General features: G+C 52.3%; 1 protein-coding gene across 1 annotated transcript in view; it reads left to right on the plus strand.

Annotated features, from left to right (window-relative positions):
- The first annotated feature begins 847 nt into the window (after window positions 1-847).
- EPAS1 (endothelial PAS domain protein 1) overlaps window positions 848-21509 on the plus strand; it is a 79786-nt gene continuing 59124 nt past the window's right edge. The window contains exon 1 of the mRNA XM_062209379.1: window positions 848-1386. Within this exon, the coding sequence (XP_062065363.1) occupies window positions 1361-1386 (26 nt within the window). The 5' untranslated portion in view covers window positions 848-1360. The remainder of the gene's footprint in view (window positions 1387-21509) is intronic.

Here is a 21509-nt window from a genome sequence, read left to right on the forward strand (position 1 = left end):
CACGCAGCCAAATCTGTCCCCAAGACCACACTGGGCAGCCAGGCTGACTTCTCCAACGCCGACCTCTCCAGGATCCGCGCGTTGGTGCGGGGGTACAGAGAGCGGGAGGCGGCAGGCCCCACGGCTCCAGGGCCCTCCCCCGCCTAGCCTAGCGCCGTAATCACACAGCCCGGTGCAACCCTGCAAAGCGCTCAGGTGTTGGCCGAGGGGAGGGACGAGTAGGCGCACCCTGAGCCCAATTTCACGGCAGAGTCAGCGTTTGCCAGGCAGGACGCGGCCGCCAGGGTCCTCGGAATGACTGCCCCAGGCTGCGGGGACGGGGATGCGGGAGCGCAGCAGCGCGCAGGGGTTGTGCAAGGCCTGGCGGGCGCGGGACACTCCGCACTCGCGGTCCTGCCCTAGACCCAAGGGCACGGCGGGGTCGGAAGGGCCTCGACGCGGTGGCGCACTCCCGCTCTCCCCCGCGCTTCCGAGGACCGGATCTGCGCTGCCGTTTAGCCCCGCACAAGTTGCGCCTCCCTGGCGGCCAGGGGTCCCATCCCACCTCGGCCTCCCCCAGCCCCGATCTCAAAAACAACTCCCAGGTCGGCGGAGGGAGGAGGCGGGGCGGGCGAGGGCAGGGGGCGGGCCGGGGTCAGGGCAGAGGCGGCGGCCGCGCCTCCCCATTGGCCGGGGCGCAGTGGGCTGCCCGGCGCGCGGCGCGCAGCGCGGCGGGGCGCGGGCGGGCCGGGCGGGGGCGGGGCCTGTCGGCGCGCGCCCGCCCCCGCCCCGCCCCCGCGCCCGCGCCCCTCGCACCGCCCCCGTGCCGGCCGCCCGCTGCAGTTTTAAAGTGGGCCGGCAGCTGCGGGAGCCGCACTTCGGGGAGCGGCCCGCTGCACAACCTCGGCGCTCGCCGCGCTCCGCCCCAACTCTCCTGAGGCGGCCGTACAATCCTCGGCAGTGTCCTGAGACTGTATGGTCATCTCAGCGGCCGCGCCAGCCCGGCCCGGACTCCTGCCAACGCCAGTCGCTTGGGCAACTTCTTTTAGGAAAACCCAGAAAAGCGACTCGTGCTCTAGGGAAGAGGGAACCTGGGATCCCTTCTCGCGGCTGACAACCTCTTCCCACCCCTTTCCCGACCCCGCCTCCGCGTGCAGGTTCCTCCCCGTCACCTCTCTCCACCCCTCGGCCCCGCACCTATCTGGCCGCCCGCAAGTGTCCACCTGACTGCGCGCGGCGCTCGGCACCTGCAACCACTTAGGATCTTTCACTGCGTCCCGGGCCCCAGGAAGCCCCACGAGGACCAGCGCGAAGGCAGCGGCTGCATCCTTCTCTGGCCTGAGGACTCAGGCGCTCGGCGTCTGCGGCGGCCGTGGCGACAATGACAGCTGACAAGGAGAAGAAAAGGTAAGCGGGCGTCAGCGCCAGGGGAGAGCTGGCCCGAAGCCGTGGCCGGACTGCGCGAGCGCTTGGCAGAGGAGTGCGGAAGATCGGCGCGGCTGGTCTTAAAGAGCAGGTGTGCCGAGTAGGGCCGTGGAGCTGTGCTTGCTCAGCGGAGGGTTCTGTGGCCCCACGGAGACGCGGGGCCGCTCGTGCTAGGAGGCCGAGGGCGACGGCCGGCCGCGGAGAAGCGAGGCGCTCCCCGCGGTGTCTTCCAAATCTCTGGTCCCTGTATGCCACCCTGCCGCGGCTAGCAAGTTGAAATGGCCCTGGGGGGATGCCCTCCACTTTATCTGGTCTCACGTGCGAGGGCAGCATCCACGCTTTTCTCTGAACCCTTAGGTCCTTCCAAATGCGTTCCCATGCCCCTGCTGTGCCCCAAGGGGCGGGAGGCAGAGCGCGGCCCCTGGACTGCGCCCCTGACCGAGGAGCAGGGCCCCGCTCGCCAGGAGACTCCCCTCCCCGTCGCCAACCCCCGCCAACGCTTTAGAGAACCCTTTCTCCGGCCCCACACCTTTACCCCTCCAGAAAGTGGGTAGTGGGCTGCACTGCCCTTCGGGGACAGGTGTCTCCGTGTGCGGGGAGGAGGTGACGACACGGGGCGCCCAGGGCAAGTCCGATGTCCGTCTCCCAAGAGGACAGGAAAGGACAGCCACCATCTGCTCTCCTGCGCTCGCGAGCCTCTCGGCACTGGGTGAGAGGCGACTTCGGCCGACTCTCTCGGCCCTCCTGCCCCCTCCCGGCCACTCCCGGCCGAGCCTCTGCGGGCGAGGGCAGGAGCGGCCGCTCAGTCCCGGTACGGCCTCAGCACCCGCGAAGGCGGACGGCTCGCCGCCTAGCTCCCTTCTCCCCATCTCTGTCCCTGGGAACTGCGGCTTTCAGACCCGCGCTCGAGGCGGCGACTGGCCGGCCCGAGCCGCTGGGGACCCGCGACGAGGCGCCAGCGAGGCGGTGCGGGTAGGGGAGGGCTGGCCCGCAGGACTCGGTGCCCGCGTCTATTTGCTGTGGTGCCGACTTCCGCTGCGGGACGCGAGCCAGGAGCCCTGTATCCTGGGGTCGAAAGCGGCGGCTCCCACCTCGGGGCACGATAAGGACTTGATAAAAGTGAGCGAATCGCACCCGTCCTGGCGGGGCGCCCGGCCCTTCGCTCCCAGGTCGCTAGAAAGAGGCGGTAGAGCCCCGCACCCCTTTCCCGGCCACAGCCAGCGTCCCCGGAGACGGTACCAGCACGGTCCTGGGACCCTCGGTGGGGGCATCCCTGGAGCCGTGCGTCTTTTTAGCGCTACAAAACCTGGGCGAGCTCCCGATGCGTCTGGTGAACCCGAGGAAAGTGCCAGTGATGGCTGCGGGACACCGAAACCCAAAGCTCTGGGCAGCCCCTGGGCTAGCGCGCGGGGCTGCGGAGTGGGCAGGGGACTTGTGCGTTTCAGAGCTGCGATGCCGGCCGGCGCCGTCGCCGGATGGCCGTGGCCCGGCAGTCGCTGCTGGGACCGAAGTGTGGAGTGTCCGCGTCTACGCGCTCCTTGGCGCCAGCTCCAGTGCTGTTGTGAATATTAACAGTCGCGTGAAACTCGGAAGCGGGGTAACGCTTGCGACATGCGGGCTGCAGTGCCACCTCGGTTAGCACCGGCCGAGGGGTGAAGGGAGCCAGAATAGGAGCCAGGGCCAAGTTGCGTAATCCCACTGCACAGCCCTGACAAGGGCGGCCGCTTTAAGAACCACTGCGGGGCCGCCTGCGAAAGCCGTGGGGGCCGCTGTGAGGGCTTCAGGCTGTCTGGGGGCCGCCCTGTGTGGCCTGCCTGGGAAGGAGTGGTCCATTTCCCGCTGGGCTGAAAAGGGCTGCCTCCCAGGAGCCTTGTGACGCCAAGGGGCTGAGATCCTCGGATAATCCCGGATCAGAGTCCGGTCGCCAAGCCAGCGCCAGATACAGGCACCTTGTGCTCCGCACTGCCCACGGGTGGAAGGCGAATCAGAGGCATCTGTACCAGAAGTTTTTCAACTGTGCCTCCCCCCCCCCCCCAAACTGAACTTGGTTATTCCTCTTTTCCAGAAAAGTCAGATTCCATCTTTTATCCTACTTTGAAAGGAAAAATATTGCCGGACAGTTTTTCTTTTAATAAATATTTCTTCTGTATCTGCTGTATTTCTGTTGTCTTTCCCAGAAATGCAAGGTGATGCACAAATGATAGAAGTGACAGATTCAGGCATCTGAGTTCCATCTCTTAAACCTTTGCAGAGAGCAAGTGGTGGCTTTAGGACTTTTCTGTGTTGCTGACGGGGATGTTAGAATTACTTCGTCAGGGATTGTGGAAACCGTCTCGTCAAACCTTGCCCTATCTGGACAAAGAAACTGAAACCTAGAGAAGTGAAATGATTTCTCTGCTCACAGGGAAACTTACTTGTGTAAGGATCAGAACCCTGGGTCATTCCTGTCTATTAGGTAGATGTTTCCCCATGGTTCATGAAGGAGGTCCCAGTCCTGAAGTGCCTTGAGACAGGGAAGATGATTCCCAAGTGGTTAGAGTGCCCGTGCTCCCCACACATCTCGTTCAGAGGAGCCGGGCTCCTCGTTATGAAAGCAGGAGTGCTTCTGTTTGCTCCTTGCAGAACAAGGGAAGCAGAGTTGGTACAGTTCCTGTGTCTGTGCACTTTGGGAAGAATGAATTCAGACATGTCCTCCCTTTATTGAAGTTAGAAAAAAACCTTGTGTATAGCTAGACCTCACTATACAAAGCCAGTGCGGGGACCCTTGCGGGGACAGATGGCTGTGGGAAATGGAGAACTCTTCTGCACCTTCTAGATTGGTTCTTGTGCTAGGCCAGTTGACATTTGCTCTTGGGATGAAAATCATGAAATTAATTTTATTTACTTCAAATGTGAATCTCTCCCTGTAGGGTGCTGCTCAACTTTCTAGGAGTTTATTATGTGAAGGGTTCAGAAATAGAAGGAACCAATACAAGTAACAATAGCTGCCTGCTAGTGCTCCAGGATCTTGGCCCTGTGTATTTGAAAATGCATAGTGCTGTCCGTTGTCAGGCTTTCAGCTCTTCAGGAGCTCCATCCAGGGGTGTGTGCTTTTCCATGGTTTTCGCCAGTTGCATCTTACGCCATCTTGATAGTTTCCCTTTCTCTCTTAGCCTAATAAATCTTCCCTTTCACTTTAGTGCCCATCATCGTGGGGCGTGCATAGCAGGTCTGGCTTTTACCGATACTGTAAAGTTAGTGATGTTTGCCCTGAGGGCCCCCATACCCTTTACTCCCAGTCCTACTCCCTCCCATCCCATGCTGCCTGTTGTCATGATGAAAACCAGCTCTGATAGTCACTCCATGATATCCATCAATAAGATGACAGCTGTGTGGGGGACACCTTCTCCTACCTGGGTGATGGGCTGCAGAGAAGACCCTTGCCTGGGAGTTGCTTAGTCTGGGAGGAAGGCGGCCACACGGAGCAGCTTAGTTGAAAGTGCAAGTAGCTGGCAGCTGACTCGGGACTGTTAGGTAGGGATCAAATACTTTGAAATGAAAGATAAGAAACCAGTGCTTTAGGTAGTAAATACACAGCCATTGGAGAGTATTGGGCAGGGGGATAGGGTGCACAGAGACTTGGCTCACTGTGTCCCTGGAATCACAGACAGGCAGAGTAGGTGCTGACCTCCAGCATAAAGATGGGCTTTGAGGAAAGACCCAATGAGGGAGGTCAGTGTTTGGAGATTACAAGTCAGGAAAACATGGAGGATTTGCCAGTATTCCCTTTTGTGAACTTCAATGCCATAGGCAGAAGTGCCCCCAAATTGGCTATTGTATATGTAATACCTTCAATACGCGTATGCTGTGTTAGCACTTTTTGTCCGGATTAGGAGGAGGTATTCAGTACACATGTGTTGTCTTAGTGATTTATATCTGATATCTATTCATATTTGCTTTAGATGAGGGAAATGATTAACAGGAGCACAAGTGCCTGGTTCTGCTGAGGGTAACAGCGGAGACTTCTAGGACTTCAAGAAGATCAAAAAAGGAGAGGGGGCTTTTTTTTTTAAAATTTATTTTATTTATTTGAAAGAATTACAGAGAGAGGTAGAGACAGAGAGAAGAGAGGTCTTCCATCTGCTGGTTCACTCCCCAAGTGGCAGCAATGGCTGGAGCTGAGCTGATCTGAAGCCAGGAGCCAGGAGCTCTTCTTATGGGTCTCCCACATGGGTACCAGGGCCCCAAGGACTTGAGCCATCTGCCTTGCTTTCCCAGGTGCATTAGCAGGGAACTGGACTGGAAGTGGAGCAGCCAGGACTCAAACTGGCATCCATATGGGATGCTGGCGCTGCAGGATGGGGCTTTAACCCGCTGAGCCACAGTACCAGCCCTGGAGGGAGGGGAGACTTCTAACCCAGGCTTTGTGAAAGGGCCATGTGAGGTGGTCCCCGAATCTCTGAAGTTGTGTGTCATGCATTACGTATGTAAGCTCCTCCCCCCTCCCCAAAGCAAGCCTGGTCAGGTCTCAGTTGCCATTCGAAAGTTCTGTGGTCTGGAAAAGGTGAGCCCTTGCTGTTGGATGTCTGATCTGGTGATGGCCTTAGCTTTCATGATTGTCCCAGACAGCTGTGCAGTTCACTGCTAATGTCTCTGCCCGTGTTGGAGAGGGGGCAGGGGGCCGCACCCAGTAAAGCTTCTGTGGTGCAGGCTGACCATGCCTCTACTTGGCTGGCCTCTGCCCACCTGCACATCTGCCCTGAGTCACAGAAGGAAGAGGCGACACATGCCCTGCACAAGGTCAGTTCTGGGGAGATCCACCTTGTTAATGCTTCTTAAAATGGCCGTGAGGATAAACTCATCCTCACATTTCCCGTCAGCCCTGACAGTGGCCGGGAGGGTCTTTTCTGTACAAGTCCTTGATGGAAATCGTACACGGAGTAGGAGGAAGCCAAACTGAACACTGTCTTATTTACGCCCATGTGGTCCTCAAAACTTTACATGGATTAGCTCTTTTAATCCTTATAACAACCCAGTGGCCTCAGCCCTGTTATTATCCCCACTTCACAGATGGGATGGCTGAGCCATAGAAAGGTCCACTGCCCAGGGTCACACGGGTAGGATGGGAGGAGCTGGGACTTGATTGGGCAAAGCAGCCCAGGGTCCTGCGCGGTTAGCCACGACTCCGTACCGCTCTGCCGAACCCCGGATAGCTACAAAGCGTTTCCTATCCTGCCTGCCTTGTGGTAAGCACTCTATAAATGATAGCTGCTTTCGTTGCTGTCTCTGTTATAATTACTTTTCTCTTCTGTGACTCATCACTGGTGTCAAACCTCACACACAGAGAGGGGTTGAAGATCTGAAGGGCAGACTTGGGACTCCTGGAGTTCCTTATTTTTCATGGATGTCCCTCAGCTCTGATGGGAGGTGGTTCTGTGCTGCCCCAAGAAGTTCAAAGCCTTCCACCTCCCACCCTTGGCTGGTGGCAGGACTTCAATAATGTCTTCAGCCTGCAGACTCCATTGTGCAGGAGAACCTGTTAGCAGCTCTTCCTCTGTGGCTTCTGAGGAACCATCTCCAAATCAAGATGCACAGGACTTCCTCTGGCTGTTTTGATCTTTTGAAATCGCAAGCACAGGAAGGAAAGAATGGATGGGGGGATAAGGAATAGCTATGATCATTGCAGGAATAACATGTTCCATTTTTATAGAGCCCTTTCTCTGATGAGCCCTGAGCTTACCAGCTGTCACACTGCTGACCTCGGCACTGTGAACCCAGAAGGCTTTTTGAGTTTTTCCAGTGCTGGGAGACAATTGCGCGGATACCTGTCCTCGTGGGAAGAGAAGCGAACAGTGCTGGTACTGCCATCCCCCAATGCATGTGGTGCCATCCACGGGTGTGGCCATCGGCCGCATCTGTGAGTTTCCAGATGAGGGGCTATTGTCTGGTCCCACTGTTGCAAGCCACAGAACTGGTCAGAAAGCATGACATTAAGAAGAGTGGCGGGGCCCTGTGAGACCCCTGGAGCCAAGGGGACAGGTGCGGAATGGACCAAATGTTATCTACTCCTAAGTGGCCTTGTTTTGTTCTAATTTCTCCAGAAATATTGGTTTGCTTGGCTGCCTTAGGCTGCTTCCAGGGACTTCTTTTACATCAGCAAAAATCTTAGCATATGGCATCACCGCCAGAAGCTTCATGTGTTCCTGAGAGGCACATTTCCCCCCTTTAACATGGAAAGATTCTTCAATTTTAAAGTCACAAGTAATTTACATGAGAGATAATGACTCTAGGGAGCAGGTCTTAGAAAGGGTGGCTCATCAATTGCTCCACTAAAAAAAAAAAAAAAGACATTTATTTACTATGCACCTACATGGCATTGTACAAAGCCATGGAAGTGAATTGCTCCAACTCTCCTTGTATAGACAGACAGGGGATTCCTGTACCCCCTCCCCATGGCATCCTCCAGTGAAAAAGAAAATCAAACCCGGGAGTAGGCGGTTAGGAATCCCAGAGATTGGTGGTTTTATGTGGTTAGGCTGTGGAATCCAGCACATGGTCTGGAAGGCGGATTCTTCCTGTTGCACTCGCGATTGCGATGCTGGAGGTTAGCCCCCACTGCCAGGGTGGCTGCCCGAAAGCTGGGGTGCAGCCAGCAGCAGGCTTGGAAGCCAGTCAGCTCTGCAGAGCTGCACTTGATGTTCACTCTTGTCATCTCATTTTTAGTCAGGTGCCCTGATGTTGGCCTGGGACTGGCGACAGTCAGCTGTTCACTTTCAGCAGGACGACACGTGGGTTTGGGCTGAGAAAGTCCAGAAGCGTTTTATAAATCCTTTAAAATGTACCATCTTCAGTGTGTACACTTTTGATAATGATTACTTTAATCACTATGCTGTGTTGAACCCCTTGATATTTTCTCTTTCTCTCTCTCTCCTGTTCTCTGATGTATCAGTATCAACAAACACTTAAATTTTACTCTTAGTAGCGGGCATTTTCCCACTGTCACCACTTTGCATAAATTTGCCCGGATTGCCCTGGGGAAGAGGCCGGAGGGGAGAAAGCGCCTCCTCTCCAGTGTCTGGGAAATGGAGTTGCTGAAAGAAGCAGCCGGGAGCCTCTGGGGCAAACTCTGCAAGGGGCCCCAGTGCCTCGTGAGGCCAGGCCCCCAGTGTGCCATCCGGGGCTCCTGCTGCATACAAGATAATGAGTCAAGTGACTCAAACTTCAGAGCTCGCTCCTCTCATTATGCATGAGTAATGGCAGCAAATATTTACAGGCCTCCTTCCTACCTTTACAACTTCCTGTTGCTGGAGCACTTTGGAGTATTGGGAAAGACTGTGCTGGAAAAATACGTCACACACAGTTGCAGGAAGGGTGTCTTTAAGCACACAGAAAAAAAAATGGTTGCCTGTTTATGAATTCCATGTGAAAACAACAAAAGGTTATGTTTGGGAGGGGCTGTTTGAGAATTCTGAAATTTGGAACAACATTTTAAACGTTAAATCTGGGCTATCAGCTGTATGAAGAAATGGGACAAATGTTTTCAGAGAGTGTTCTAATATATATTATAATATAATATATAGTATAATATAATATATACAATATAATATATTATAATTAATATAATATAATGTTATAATATATAATATATGCAATATAACAAGGCCATGCAAATGAGTAAAGTAGAACTTTGGGTCCTGATTCAGGCTGGTTGGTAAATGCCCTTTGGTGACCATACAACCTGCAGGATCTTTTTCTGAATGAAAACTGTCGTGCTTAAGAGAACAAACGGGGATCTATCCACTGTGCCATGGGAGAGGTGTCAGGGAGCTAGAGCAGTGGCATTCACTTTACAGAAGATTCCCGAAGAAGTCCCGGGTGTGTTCATTTCCTGCGTATTTGGTTTAAAAAGCACCCTGTGTCATTGCGCTCCCAGCATGTCTCTGTAAACCACTGTACCCTAGCATTTCTTTCTTGTGTTCACAAGAGTCCTCCGAGGCTATTTTAGAATGGCAGCGTTTACTCCAGCCCTGGCTGAGGTCGGCGGAGCTAATTTTGGTGCCCAGGGAGAAGGGAGAGAAAAGTCATCCCGAGCACCAGGAGGGCCTTCTGGTGCCTGGGCTGGGAGCAGCGTGGTGTAACCAGACGCACCACATCTCACCTTTAGAACCTTTATTTGTGTGCTTGCACAACACGTGTTTACCCAGATCGCAAGATAAGGAAAGTATGAAGGTCACATTTTGCTGGTGACAGGGAGCTTCTATAAATGTAACCATATCCTGTGTGGCAAGAGTCTGTCGTTTATCCTATACCTGTGGCTTTGGGGGACACGGGGTGGGTGGGGCACAGGACTCGCGCCCTTTTCAGGGTCTCTGCTTTGTGACTTTTTTGCTGGCACTCTGCTGTCTTGGCTCAGCTGCTGTGGCCCTCCTGTTTGGTGAGGCCCCTTTGTCGTGGGCAGCAAGTCTTCCAAGTCCTCCTTCCCACTCTCTGGGGTCTTCTGGAAATCAGTGGTGCAGGCGTGTGGCTTCTTGGGCCACACGTGGCTGCTGAGATACTTGACCTAGCCTCTTGGGAGAGGAGTGCGCCCTTTTTGGGCCTCCTGGCAGGCTCGCCCTTCCCTGGGACACACTCTCTTTAGGGAGGGAGAAGGACTTCTTTGGTGGGTTTGGGTATTTCCCTGTTGAATCGTAGAGGTTAGCTGGACACTCTGTGAAGACAGGAGTCCTTGTCCCAGTGTCCTTCCCCAGAGCAGCCTGCATGGCAGAGGTTAACCTCACCGAGATGAGGGACCCCAGCCCAGCCCTCTCGCCCCCATCATCCAGCAGGGCTCCTGGGCCCCCAGTGCCTCTTCCCTCTGCCCAGAGGTAGTGTCACAGTGCTCTTTGTCACCTCTTTTCCCTCAACTTGTCCCTCTATTTGGATGCATTTTCTCTCTTCCTACTCATCTAGTTGCTACCCCTTGCAGGAGCCCCCAGCTCCCTAATTTACACTGAGCCCTTGGTGGCAATTCCCACACCAGCCCCTCCCCCACTCTTGGTGCTGTTTGCCAAAGAACCTGATTATATTTCCTTGTTATCTAATGACATTGTATTTGTTCTTGTCTATCCAACAAGATTGCCTGTTGCTCAAGAGCAGGGGTGTCTAATTTTCTCATGTGCCCTGTAACACTTTGCTTTTTTTTTTTTTTTTTTGCTCTGAAATCATGCTTAATTTAAAAAAAATATATCATAGAAAGGATTTGTTGATGTCCTTTGGGTTACCTAGAAAGCCTGCACTGGGGCTCTGCTCTCTCTGGATAGATTTGACCCTTTTACTCATTTCTGTTTTGAGAGAAGGAAAATAAAAGATTTAAGGGACCACAGACAGATCTTGTACTTTTTTATATCAAGTACAAGATCAGGCTAGCATTATGCCAGTACTTCACAGAACATCTTGTACATTAAGCCAAGCCAAACAACAAGACACTCCTGCTTCATTTCAGAGTTTAAAAAACCAGGTGGTAAAAGGAAATCTGTAGAAATGAAATTGACACTTTGAGAAGCAGTAACTTGAACAGCCCCTGTCTTGACTGTCTAGGAACAGATTTTTTTTTTCTTTTCTTCATACTATTTGTTGAACACTTATCATAGAGTTAATCATATGTGTACAAAGTCAACTGAAAATAGATCTCAGTAAAAATTAAGAGAGGGAGGAGGAAGTTTGTAACTGTAAAGCTGTATAGTTCTACATACATTCCTACGGACTTACATCTAAAGGTACAGTTTAAAAACTTGCCATGGGACCCCAAATCTCATTAAGCTGGGTGATAAAAATGTCATCTTAAGTGTTGAAGTGATCATGTGAACTGTTAAAGTGATCATATAGATATAATTAAGTTTTAAAGAGACCATAAAAATAAGATCAAGTGTCCAGCAATAATAATAGAATAAAAAGGAGAAAATTTCCAACATGGGAAGCAGTCCACACAGCATAGAATGACAATCGCTCTAAACAGCATTCTGACCTCAGAATCAGCCTATCTGGTCTGGCTGAAAATCCCATGAGAGCATTTTAGGCATGGAAAGCCAAGACACTGTGGCAAAAAAAAAAATGTCCTACATGAAGAATCTCCGTGAGACCCCAGTGGAAAGGAGTGGCTATCAAACAAGGATGTACTTTTCTCTGAAGGGAGGAGAGAACTTCCACTTTGCATATGGTCTTGTCTAATGCTGTCAGAGACTGTTAATTCAGAGGCTCCCACAGCCATGGCAGCGCACGTCAAGAGCCTCAGGTGATCACTGATATCATAATAAGAGTATTAATTGTTAAATTAACAACAGGAGTCACTGTGCACTTACTTCCCATGTAGGACATCTGTCCTCAATGAGCTGTAAAACTTGTTCTCAGTGTGTGTGTGTGTATGTGCGCACGCAAGTGTGCGCAAATTGTTGAAATCTTTACTTAGTGTAGAGTTGGTCTTCTGTGTATAAAGTTAATTGAAATGAATCTTATTGGAGAATGGGACTGGGAATGGGAAAGAGAGGAGGAGGAAGGGTGGGAGTAGGGGCAGGAGAGCTGGTATGGTGGGGAGAATCAGTATATTCCTAAAGTTGTACTTAAGAAATTTGTACTCATTAAATAAAAGGCTTCTTTGGAGGAAAAAATGATTCAAGAGCTTCTTATTTTTCTGTGTTTTGGAAAACTTTAGTTGTATAATCATAGGTTTTCAAATATTCAATGGAAATTCCCTCTAAAATCTGAGAATCCGGTGCTTCTGAGGTGGCTTTCTTAATTCTCAATTTTAAAACAAGTGAATTCTTTCTAGATCAGCTACAAAGTGGGGAGGCATCATCCAGATATGCTAATATTTTCTCAGTGATCTGGAATTTTCTTAAGGTTGTGTTTCTCCCACTGCCTAAATACACGACTCTCTGCTGGAGTAGGGTGTGGGGGTGGGAGGAGGTGTGATTTGGAGTGCATAATCCTTCTGTGCCTCCAAAGTGATAGGTTGCTTTCTGAACACGTGGTGGTTCATCTGCTGTTCAATTGCAGCTTCTGCTGGGCACACCTCTGCTACCTGGCCAGAGCCCCTTAGGATGGAACCAGAGATGGGGAATGTCTGGCTTGTGGACTGTAGTGAAATCATTTGGTCTGGCCCTGCCAAGACAACCATAGGTGGCACTCGAAATTCAATATATTTATCGTGGGCTAATATTTTTTAAGATTTACTTATTTATTTAAAAGGCAAAGTTACACAGAGAGAGAAGGAAAGGCAGAGAGCGAGAGAGAGAGAGAGATCTTCCATCTGGTGGTTCACTCCCCAGTTGGCCACAATAGCCGTTACTGCGCCGACCTGGAGCCAGGAGCTTCTTCTGGGTCTCCCCCATGGGTGCAGGGACCCAGTGGCTTGGGCCATCTTCCTACTGCTTTCCCAGGCCATAGAAGTGAGCTGGATCGGAAGAGGAGCAACTAGGACTAGAACCGGTGCCCATATGGGATGCCAGCACTGCAGGCAGTGCCTTTACCTGCTATGCCACAGTGCCGGCACCATGGGCTAGTTTTTAAGTTGAAAATTTTGTATGTCCTGCAAATGATGTTATAAATATCCAAATGGCCCTTGGCAGAAAATAGGTTCGGCACCCCTGGACCAAGGAGTCAGCTTTTGCCATCAGTGTGCTCCGCCCCTCCCCTGCAGTAGTGCGCTTTGAGCAGTTGGGTCTCTGAGGGAAAGCGCTTCATCCATTGCTCCCTACATGAGTTCCTACTTCCCCCCTGCACCTTTTGGCAGTCCTCTCACATATCTTAAAATTTGAGGCTTTGGCTGTCTTTTTAGCTGAAAATGGGATGTGTGTGTTTTGTTTCTTTCTTTCTTTTTTTTTTTTTGAATGATTTCTTAGAGAATTATAGAAATGCTCACTTAATAACTTCATTTTCAAATGAAAAGTTGACTAAGACATATTTTCTATATACATTTTATTTCATGAATAAACTTTCAGTTTCTCTGGCAAGCCTTCCCTTCAAGAGTAGGGGGCCAGTCATCTTTTTCTGTATTTTTTTTCCTCAGCACCCAGAACAGAGGTTGACATTGAGGTGCTCAGTAATTATCTGTATGCTGAATAATTCCACGTCAGGAACTCGGGAAGCTGAGTGTGAAGCAAGAATGGAAACACACAGAGAAATTTTGCTCAGATAAATGAACCCATCCTCATTGGCTGCCCATGTGTGTGTACTGAGGGTTGTGGGGATGCTGGCCTCCTCATTGTGTGTAAATGTGGGTTTCCTGCCCCGTTCAGGGACTGTGACACTATGCAGTGAGGTTACAAAGAGGCATTCGATGGACCCCGCACCCAGGGTCCCGAAAATGATTTGTTGAAAGTAATGTAAGATGGTTCATGTTCGTGGATGTTGCCATATCGTCGGGAAGTCAGAACCAGCTCAGATTGAGTGCTGCGCCAACTGTGGAAGCTTGGTAGTAACTGAGAGCGAACAGTTAGAAAGGGGTGGGGCTAGTGTGGACCAGAGGGAAGTTTAATGCAAGAGCTTTGAGACCTAGATCTTTTTTTGTTGTTGTTGTTAAAGATTTATTTTATTTATTTGAAATAGTTACAGAGAGAGGTAGACAGAGAAAGGTCTTCCATCCACTGGTTCACTCCCCAGATGGCCTCAATGGCCAGAGCTGCACCAATCCGAAGCCAGAAGCCAGGAACTTCTTCCAGGTCTCCCACGCTGGTGCAGAGGCCCAAGGACTTGGGCCATCTTCCTACTGCTTTCCCAGGCCACAGCAGAGAGCTGGATCGGAAGAAGACAACTGGGACTAGAACCGGCGCCCATATGGGATGCCAGCACTGCAGGCCAGGACTTTAACCTGCTGTGCCACAGCACCAGCCCTGAGGCCTAGGTCTTGAAGATGGGGTGGATTTGGGTGGGCATATGGGTAAGGGGAAGTCTGGTGGAGGGGAACAGCATGACCAACATCAAGGCAGGAGTGCACAGGGTGTGCCAGCCAGGGCTGGTGGGTGCTCCTTCCAGAGCTGTGTCTAGAGCTCTGCTAGTGGTTGGGAGGTGAGGACATGAAGACCTGAGGACCAGGTCTGGGCTGGCGTGGGGCTTTCCTGCGTCATGTTGTGACAGAGTCTTTGGACTGTTGTGGGGCCGTGGGGCAGGGCCCACCTCTTCTGGGACATGAGGGGCTGCTCCGGGTCAGCACCCTGGCTCTCACATGGTTATCCAGGGTGGAGGGAGGAGGCTGAGTTGTCTTCCACAGTTGGCCTCACAGGCTCCCAGTGCCCTGAGGACGACCGTCATCTATGAGTATGATCGGAGCACTCTGGCACGTCTTCCTCTCCGGCCTGTACCACCCCTCCGGGTAGTAAATGCCGTCTGTGAGCCTCCCAGCATGCAGAGCGGGACCTGGAGGAGGAGAGCGAGGCAGATCCCACACTAGCAGTGCTGGTGCTCATTCTGAGCGCAAAGCCTTCGTCCCCTGCTGACTCCGTGAGGTCGCCCGTTCCATCCCGTCTTCTTTCTCACTCCACATTCTAGATTTTTGAGTCTGATCGTCAAAGAAAGATAGGGCGGCTCCTTGAACACTTCACTGTTTGTAGGACACGAGACAGCCACTTCCATGCCACCCCGAGCCTGTTGTCCATCTCTGCTGCTGATGGTTCATCAGACAGCCTGTGTGCAGGCCTGTGGCCGCGCTGTTCCTCCGTCTTTCCATTTCCTGTCACGTGGTTGCAGTTGTCCCTGGAGCCCTGGCACCCAGTGCTGCCAGAAGAGGGAATTAAAAGGAGACCCCGTTCTTGCCCCCACCCCCAGCAGGTGTAACCTCTCCCCTGGAGGAGTTTAGAAGCACTTACGGTCACAGCTGAGCACTTGTGGCAGGGCCTTGGCCAGAGGTGGGGAATTGCTGGAGATGGTCTGGTGCTGGGGCCAGCCTGGTCCCGGGCTCATTAGCTCACCCTGGCCGGTGGGACCTCGAGGGAGGCCGTGACCCCTGAAAGCCGTTGGCCTGGCATTTGACCTCTCAGTGACAACTGCATGTCTCCCCTCCCAAGCCTTTCCTGTCCGCTGGTGATCAGGGATGACTGAAGAACTGAGAAAGTGCTGCCCGGCTCAGGCAGGGTGGCTCAGGGGTCACCTAGATCTCTGCTCTGTGAGCCGCAGGCCTGGGCTCTGGGCCCCAGAAGGAAAGGCCCTCAGGTGCCAGGTGGCAGTGATTCTTCCTCATCCAGGACTGTGAGAACCAGGGAGGGACCCCAGGGGCCCAAGAGCTCCAGAGCTCACTGCAGCCCAGCTCAGACCGAGGGCTGTCCAGGGCCTGGGCATTCCCTGGGAGGCTGCCCCAGGGACACCCTAAAAACTCCGCTGGCCAGAACATGATGTCTGCCCAAATCTTGCCACGGCTAGAAATCTGAGTCTAGCATCCGCCTTATCACAGCTCCGGGCACGAAAAGGAAGGCGTCCTGAGCAAGGGCCCCTGTGACAGCTGTGAGAGTGCAAAGCTGGGAGCGTGTCTGTCCCTTTGGGTTCATTTTCTGTCCTTTCCAGAGAGAAAAGTCCCTTTGAAAAATCCCAGCTTTTCTCTGCTAAGCCCTAAGGAAGTTTTCTTCCCCGCCTTGGTTAGTGAGATGCTGGGGCCTGGCATCCGGAAGGTGATGTGGTTCGTGGTTGCCAAGCGGCTCCAGGCCTTGGGTCATCCCGGGGACCACAGAACTGCGACAGAAAGCAGTCTGCTGTGAGTGTGGACCCTGACTCCCCCTCTCCCAAACCATCTCTCTGGAGCACGCTTGAAACCATCGTCTGTGTCCAGATCGACCAAGGCCCTGTGACTCTGGGCTTCTGCAGCGCCTTGTGCAGGTTCCACTATTACAAGGGCGATGACGACAATTTAATTCTCCTTGAGTTAGAACCTCAGGGCCAAGGCAGAGAAAGTGTTTGTTTTGGAGAGGGACAAACTTTCACCCACTTGAATTCCTTTGCCTCCAAAATTAGCGGCAGGATGACCACAAGGGTTCTGTGTTTCTTAGCTTTGTCTTGCCTAGGAGATCACAAATGCTCCCAGGGCCACCTTCTCTTCTGTTGTGCCCCTGGCCAAGCCTGCCTTCCCAGGAGGTTCAGAGGCACTCTCAAAAGGCCCTCGGAGTCCGAAGGGCTGTTCTAGATCCTTCTCTGAGTTGTGTGCCGAGAACAGGAGTGTCTGCCTCTCTCCGTGATCACCAGTCCTAAGCAGGGGCTGGACAACTCACTACTTTCTCGGAGTATCATTGTAAGATTGAAATGTGCTGGGGTTAGAGTAAAACTGCATTTAAAAAAAAATCACTTTTGCAACCATTATCTCAATAAAGAGACTTTTGAAAAGTGTCAAGTGCAGACCTTCCAGGCACAGGCATGGGCGAGCGCAGTGCCGCCGTAATTATTAGGCACATTATTTCTCTGCAAGTGATTGGGCACAGCCCAGGGAGCCTCAGGGGACCTGAAAAGCGGGGTCCAGGCCATGGGCCCTGAACGTCCCTCCTGCTGGGTGACTCAGACCATGGGCTCCTGCCCATAAGGGTTCATTCAGGCTTTGAGCCAACCTTGGATTTTTCCCCGTAGCCGGGGATGTGAGGAAATTGTGCCTGATAAAGCCTAGACCGAGGACTGTGTGGCCAGGCAGGAGCCTGGCTCTGCCCGGGAGACCTGGCAGGCCACTCAGCGCTGACTGTGGTCCATCACCTGGAACATCTCTGGAACCTCCTGTGCTTGGGCTAGCTCTTTCCTCTACCTGGCCTCCCAGCCGCCCACGAGGCTGTGCAGCAGACTTCAGCCTGAGGTCCTGGCCTAAATACCACCTCCTCAAGGAAGTCTTTCCTGCCCCCACCCAGGTCGGCTGCCACCAAGCCTTCCCCCACATTGTCATTTATGTGCTCTCAGACCTCCCCTGTGTCCCCCACCTCTGCCCAGTGCCTAGGCCAGTGTTTAGGGCAGTATCTGCCCTTATCAAGTGCATCTTAAATATTTGCTCCATGAAATAATTAGTCCAGGCTTGCTGGCTCTTTGTCCTGGATGTTATCATTTCTTAGATCTATTCAGTGGTTAATTTTCTTCCAAAGCTCTTGATGTAGATTAAAGCAGTTCTTCTTTTTTTTTCTTTCTTTCTTTCTTTTTTTTTTTTTTTTGTCACATTGATGACACAATTGAGGCACAAAAATGTGATGGCCAAGTCAGGGAATGGCAGCGCCTACGTGAACAGACTCCTGCCAGCCGACCCTGGGCTCTCTCTCTTGGCACCTTGCTGTTCTGCCCTGGTGATGTTATTGTTTGTCTTATTTGGCAGTGTTTACACCGGAGGAGTAGGGACCATTGTGTGTTGGTGGCGTCTGGAAATACACAACAGAGTCCCCAGGGAATGCCACTGTCGGCTCTTACCACAATTAGCAATTGTCAGGCCGGGGGCAGTGGCTGGGTGGCTGCCTAGGCAGAGGGGAGTGGGGATGCTCAGAGTACACTGCCCCTCCCCTCCAGCCCTGGCTGGCCCTCTGTTGGGGAAAATGTGCTGTAGGTGTGTGGAGGGGGTGGGGGAGACAGGAAGGAGGAAAGCTACCCAGCTGCATGGCCCCTCTGGGCCTCAGTTGCTCCATCTTCAAAATGGACTGAGTCAGTGGGAAACAGACTGGAGAATCTCGGGGATCCTTGTAGGGTTCCAGGTCCATCCGGAGGTGAATCGCAGGGGGAGCCTCGTCTGACTGCTGTCTCCAGACGCCCCCTTTGGGAAGGCAAGGGGAGGATTAGGGGTGATGAGAAGGGCCTTGTAACTCCCCTCTGCCCTCGGAGGTCATGTTGGAGTGGAGTGGAGCAGGCCGGAAGTTACTGTCGGGCACCGTCACCAAACAGCAGGGGGCCTTGGAAAATTTCACGGAAAATGATGAAAAAGCTCTGCAAGAATTTCAAAAAATGTTTGCACCAAAAGCAGCTTTTCTTCTCCTGCCATTTTTCCATGGCTTTGCTGACAGTGCGCGGGGCTGACATTGACGGGAGATGACTGACAGGATCGACGCGAGGGGACTGCGTGCTGCCATCCCAGGCAGTGGGAGAGGGCCGAGTTGCAAAGCCACGGCCTTGAGAGGCGCCGGCTTGCGATTACTGAATGAAGTCACGCTGTACTGTGGGGCAGAGGTGAGTCACGGAGCCACCGTGCAGAGCTGTTGGGGAGTCACCTTGAACTTGGGCCAAAAGAGCCGAAATAGTGGGAGTTGGGTTTATCTGCCCTGCATCAGGGACACTGCGTTCTGGATGGCCACCCACTGGCCAGAGACACGAGGTGGACGGCTCTGCCTCACAGCCCTGGACAGGCACTGCTGGCCCCGGCCCCGCTGAGCAAAGTCCGCTTGTTCACTGAGTTCACACAGACTCCTTGCCAGGCCTGCCCAGAATCCTGTCTCCTCTGACTTCCTGTGCTCTTGCATAATATTTCCTTACTTCTTGAATGGCTGGCCCCAGCGCAGGGCCCGCTCCCTGATGCCGCCGGACGGAGAACAGGATGTAAAGGGAGGCTGGGGACGTGCGGACATCACCCAGGGGTGCTCTGGGCCCTCATGGGTGAGAGCAGGACGGGCCAGGGTCCTCCAGATTGTTTGGTGAAAGATTTTACCTCCACAGGTGCATACGCTCACACACACACACACACACACACAGCCCCGTGTCCCTGAGTCACCTCGTGGAAAATTATTTTTTTAAGTACCTGTTTTCTTCTGATCATAAAAAAGTATACACATTCCCCCATGAAAAAGGTGTAGTACAGGATGGCATCGAGGTAAAAATAAAAACCAGCAAAATTCCGCCACCTTGAAGTCTAACTACTGTTAACACTCGGGTGGCCACGCTTCCTTCCGTATGGTACATGCCGGTAGTTACAGAGCAGGATCGGCAGTGTGCATTTTGTACAGCAGTGTGAGGGAACCGTGTCTCGCAGCACAGGTGGCTTTAAGAGATGGCTGTGTGAAGTTCCGCGTCCAGATGTCCTGTGTTCAGAGGCCCCTTCGCAGACATGTCCAGGCTCAGAAAGCAAGCTGTTAGCAGCCCGAAGATTATTTTCAAACCTGAAAAGCAGCATCTTTCTTCCATTTCTGACCAGTGTGTGAGCGCGGCTGTCCCAGAAATAACTGCTAAATAAAAGGTTGTGTTCGCACGGAGGCCTTTCTCTAGGCTTAGAATAATTCGCATGATTACATAGGAAGACGGTGCAGCGATGACAGCTCGCGGGGCTGGGCCGGGTCTCACTTTGGGTAGAATGACCTCCCAGCGCAGCCCAAGTGAGTGCTCTGAGCAAGGAGCCGCTGGCTGGTAGAACAAGTCTGTCTGCTGTGGCATTCCCGTACCCAAGATTTTAAATAAGCTCCAGTTAACATTCAATTGGCTATTGCCCTCCCAAAATTCAGTGACACAGTCCCCGCGTTCAAAAAGGCCCCTTTCTTCTGAGTATCGAAAACTTTAAAGCATAGCTATAATATCACCCAGACTTGCTTGTCATTAGATGATTTTTAAAACCAGCAAGTTGGCTGCAGGAGATGCTGTTAGCACAGTGCTTCTCTCCCATCCCTGAAAGTTGTCTGTTCTCAAGGCTCCTGTGAGCTCTTTCTCTTCCCCTGCTGATCCTGGTTGGACCCACAGCCTAGATGTGCAGTGACCTTCAGCAGCGCCGGGGCTCCTGTTCCATTCGGAGCCAGGTGTCTGCAGCGTTTGCTTGTTTTCGTCAAATCGTTTTAAAACTGGGTTGCAGCTCACTTTGATGCCATCAGAAGTTGTCGTAGGAGGCTGGGGGTAATTGCTTGTGGTTGGGAACTGCTTGTTAGGTTTACTTTTGAGTCAGGGTAAATTGTTTCCTAAAGCTCTCTGTTAAAGACCTTGTCGGAATCAAAAAGTGTGATGATGCCGGTGCGTTGAAACATATTTATTTACAAGCTTCCAGGCATATTTTAAACAAAAATGTGCAGCAGAATTGGGCACCAGTCGAATCCAAAGATTTTTACCTTGTTTTGTTTATAGCTGTCTGCTCGCCAGGCCAGTGGTCTATTAGAGCAATTTGCATAATTACAGTTTTCTCCTTCAGGGTATTCATCTCAGACTTCTTTTTCTAGAATCGCTGCCCAGAGTGTTATTCTAACAAATTCCATGACTCTGTATCCCTGAGAACTGAGGGATGAGAATATGAGTTAAGAGGAAATAATCCTTTTTGCCCTGCTTTTCAAAGTTTTCGGTGCCTGGGGATTTAGCCAGTTGATTTTGTGATTGCTTCCTGGCTGGCTCTTTACCTGATTTTGGTGAGGAAATTGCCGTTCATGAACGTCTGGGCAGAGGCTGAATTGTTCCCCAGAATTGGGAGCCGCGGCTTGGGTGAACTTGATACTCCGGTACAGTGACCATGGAGCAGCCGTCGGCATGGCAACTCCTACGTGGAAAAGCGCACGCTGCCTGCAGATGACTTTTGCAGTGCCCAGTGTTAATTTGATAAATGGCTTTTTTAATAGTGGTTTGTGGGCTAATGGAAAGGTTGAAGCGAACCTCCGTTAAGGGAAAGGACGCCGGGGGCTGAGCGGCCGCTGAGAGCTCAGCCCGGCCCGATTGCAGCGGGGCGTCTTTCTCACAGTGTCTGTGCCTGGAGCCCCCTGAGCCGGTTGGCCACTGGAACCATTTTAAGTGTACAGTTCTGTGGCTTTAAGTACATTCACGTTGTAGTGCTGCCGTCACCACTGTCCATCTGCAGAACTTCTTCTTCATTCTAAATTGAGAGTCTGTGCTCATTAAACAATCACCCCCCCCCCATTCTTCCCTTCCCCTCAACCAGCCTCGGGGAACCACAGTTCCGCTCTGTAAATTTGATAGTGGTAGGACCCCATACGAATGGAAACATAAAAATGTTGCCTTTTTGTGTCTGGCTTATTTCAGTGTTCCTCCAGGTTGTAGCAGGGATCTGAATCTCACTCTTTTTAAAGGCTGCATACTGTTCCATGATGTATAAACACATTTGTGTACCCATCCTTCCATCCATGGACGTTTGGGCCATTTTCACCTTCAACTGCGATGAGCTCGAGTGTACAAGCATCCACTTGAGCCCCTGATTTAGTCTTTGGGGGCATGTACCTAGAAGTGGATAACTTCTGAAGCGA

This window comes from Lepus europaeus, chromosome 13, assembly GCF_033115175.1.
Source record: "Lepus europaeus isolate LE1 chromosome 13, mLepTim1.pri, whole genome shotgun sequence".
Classification (NCBI taxonomy): Eukaryota; Metazoa; Chordata; class Mammalia; order Lagomorpha; family Leporidae; genus Lepus; species Lepus europaeus.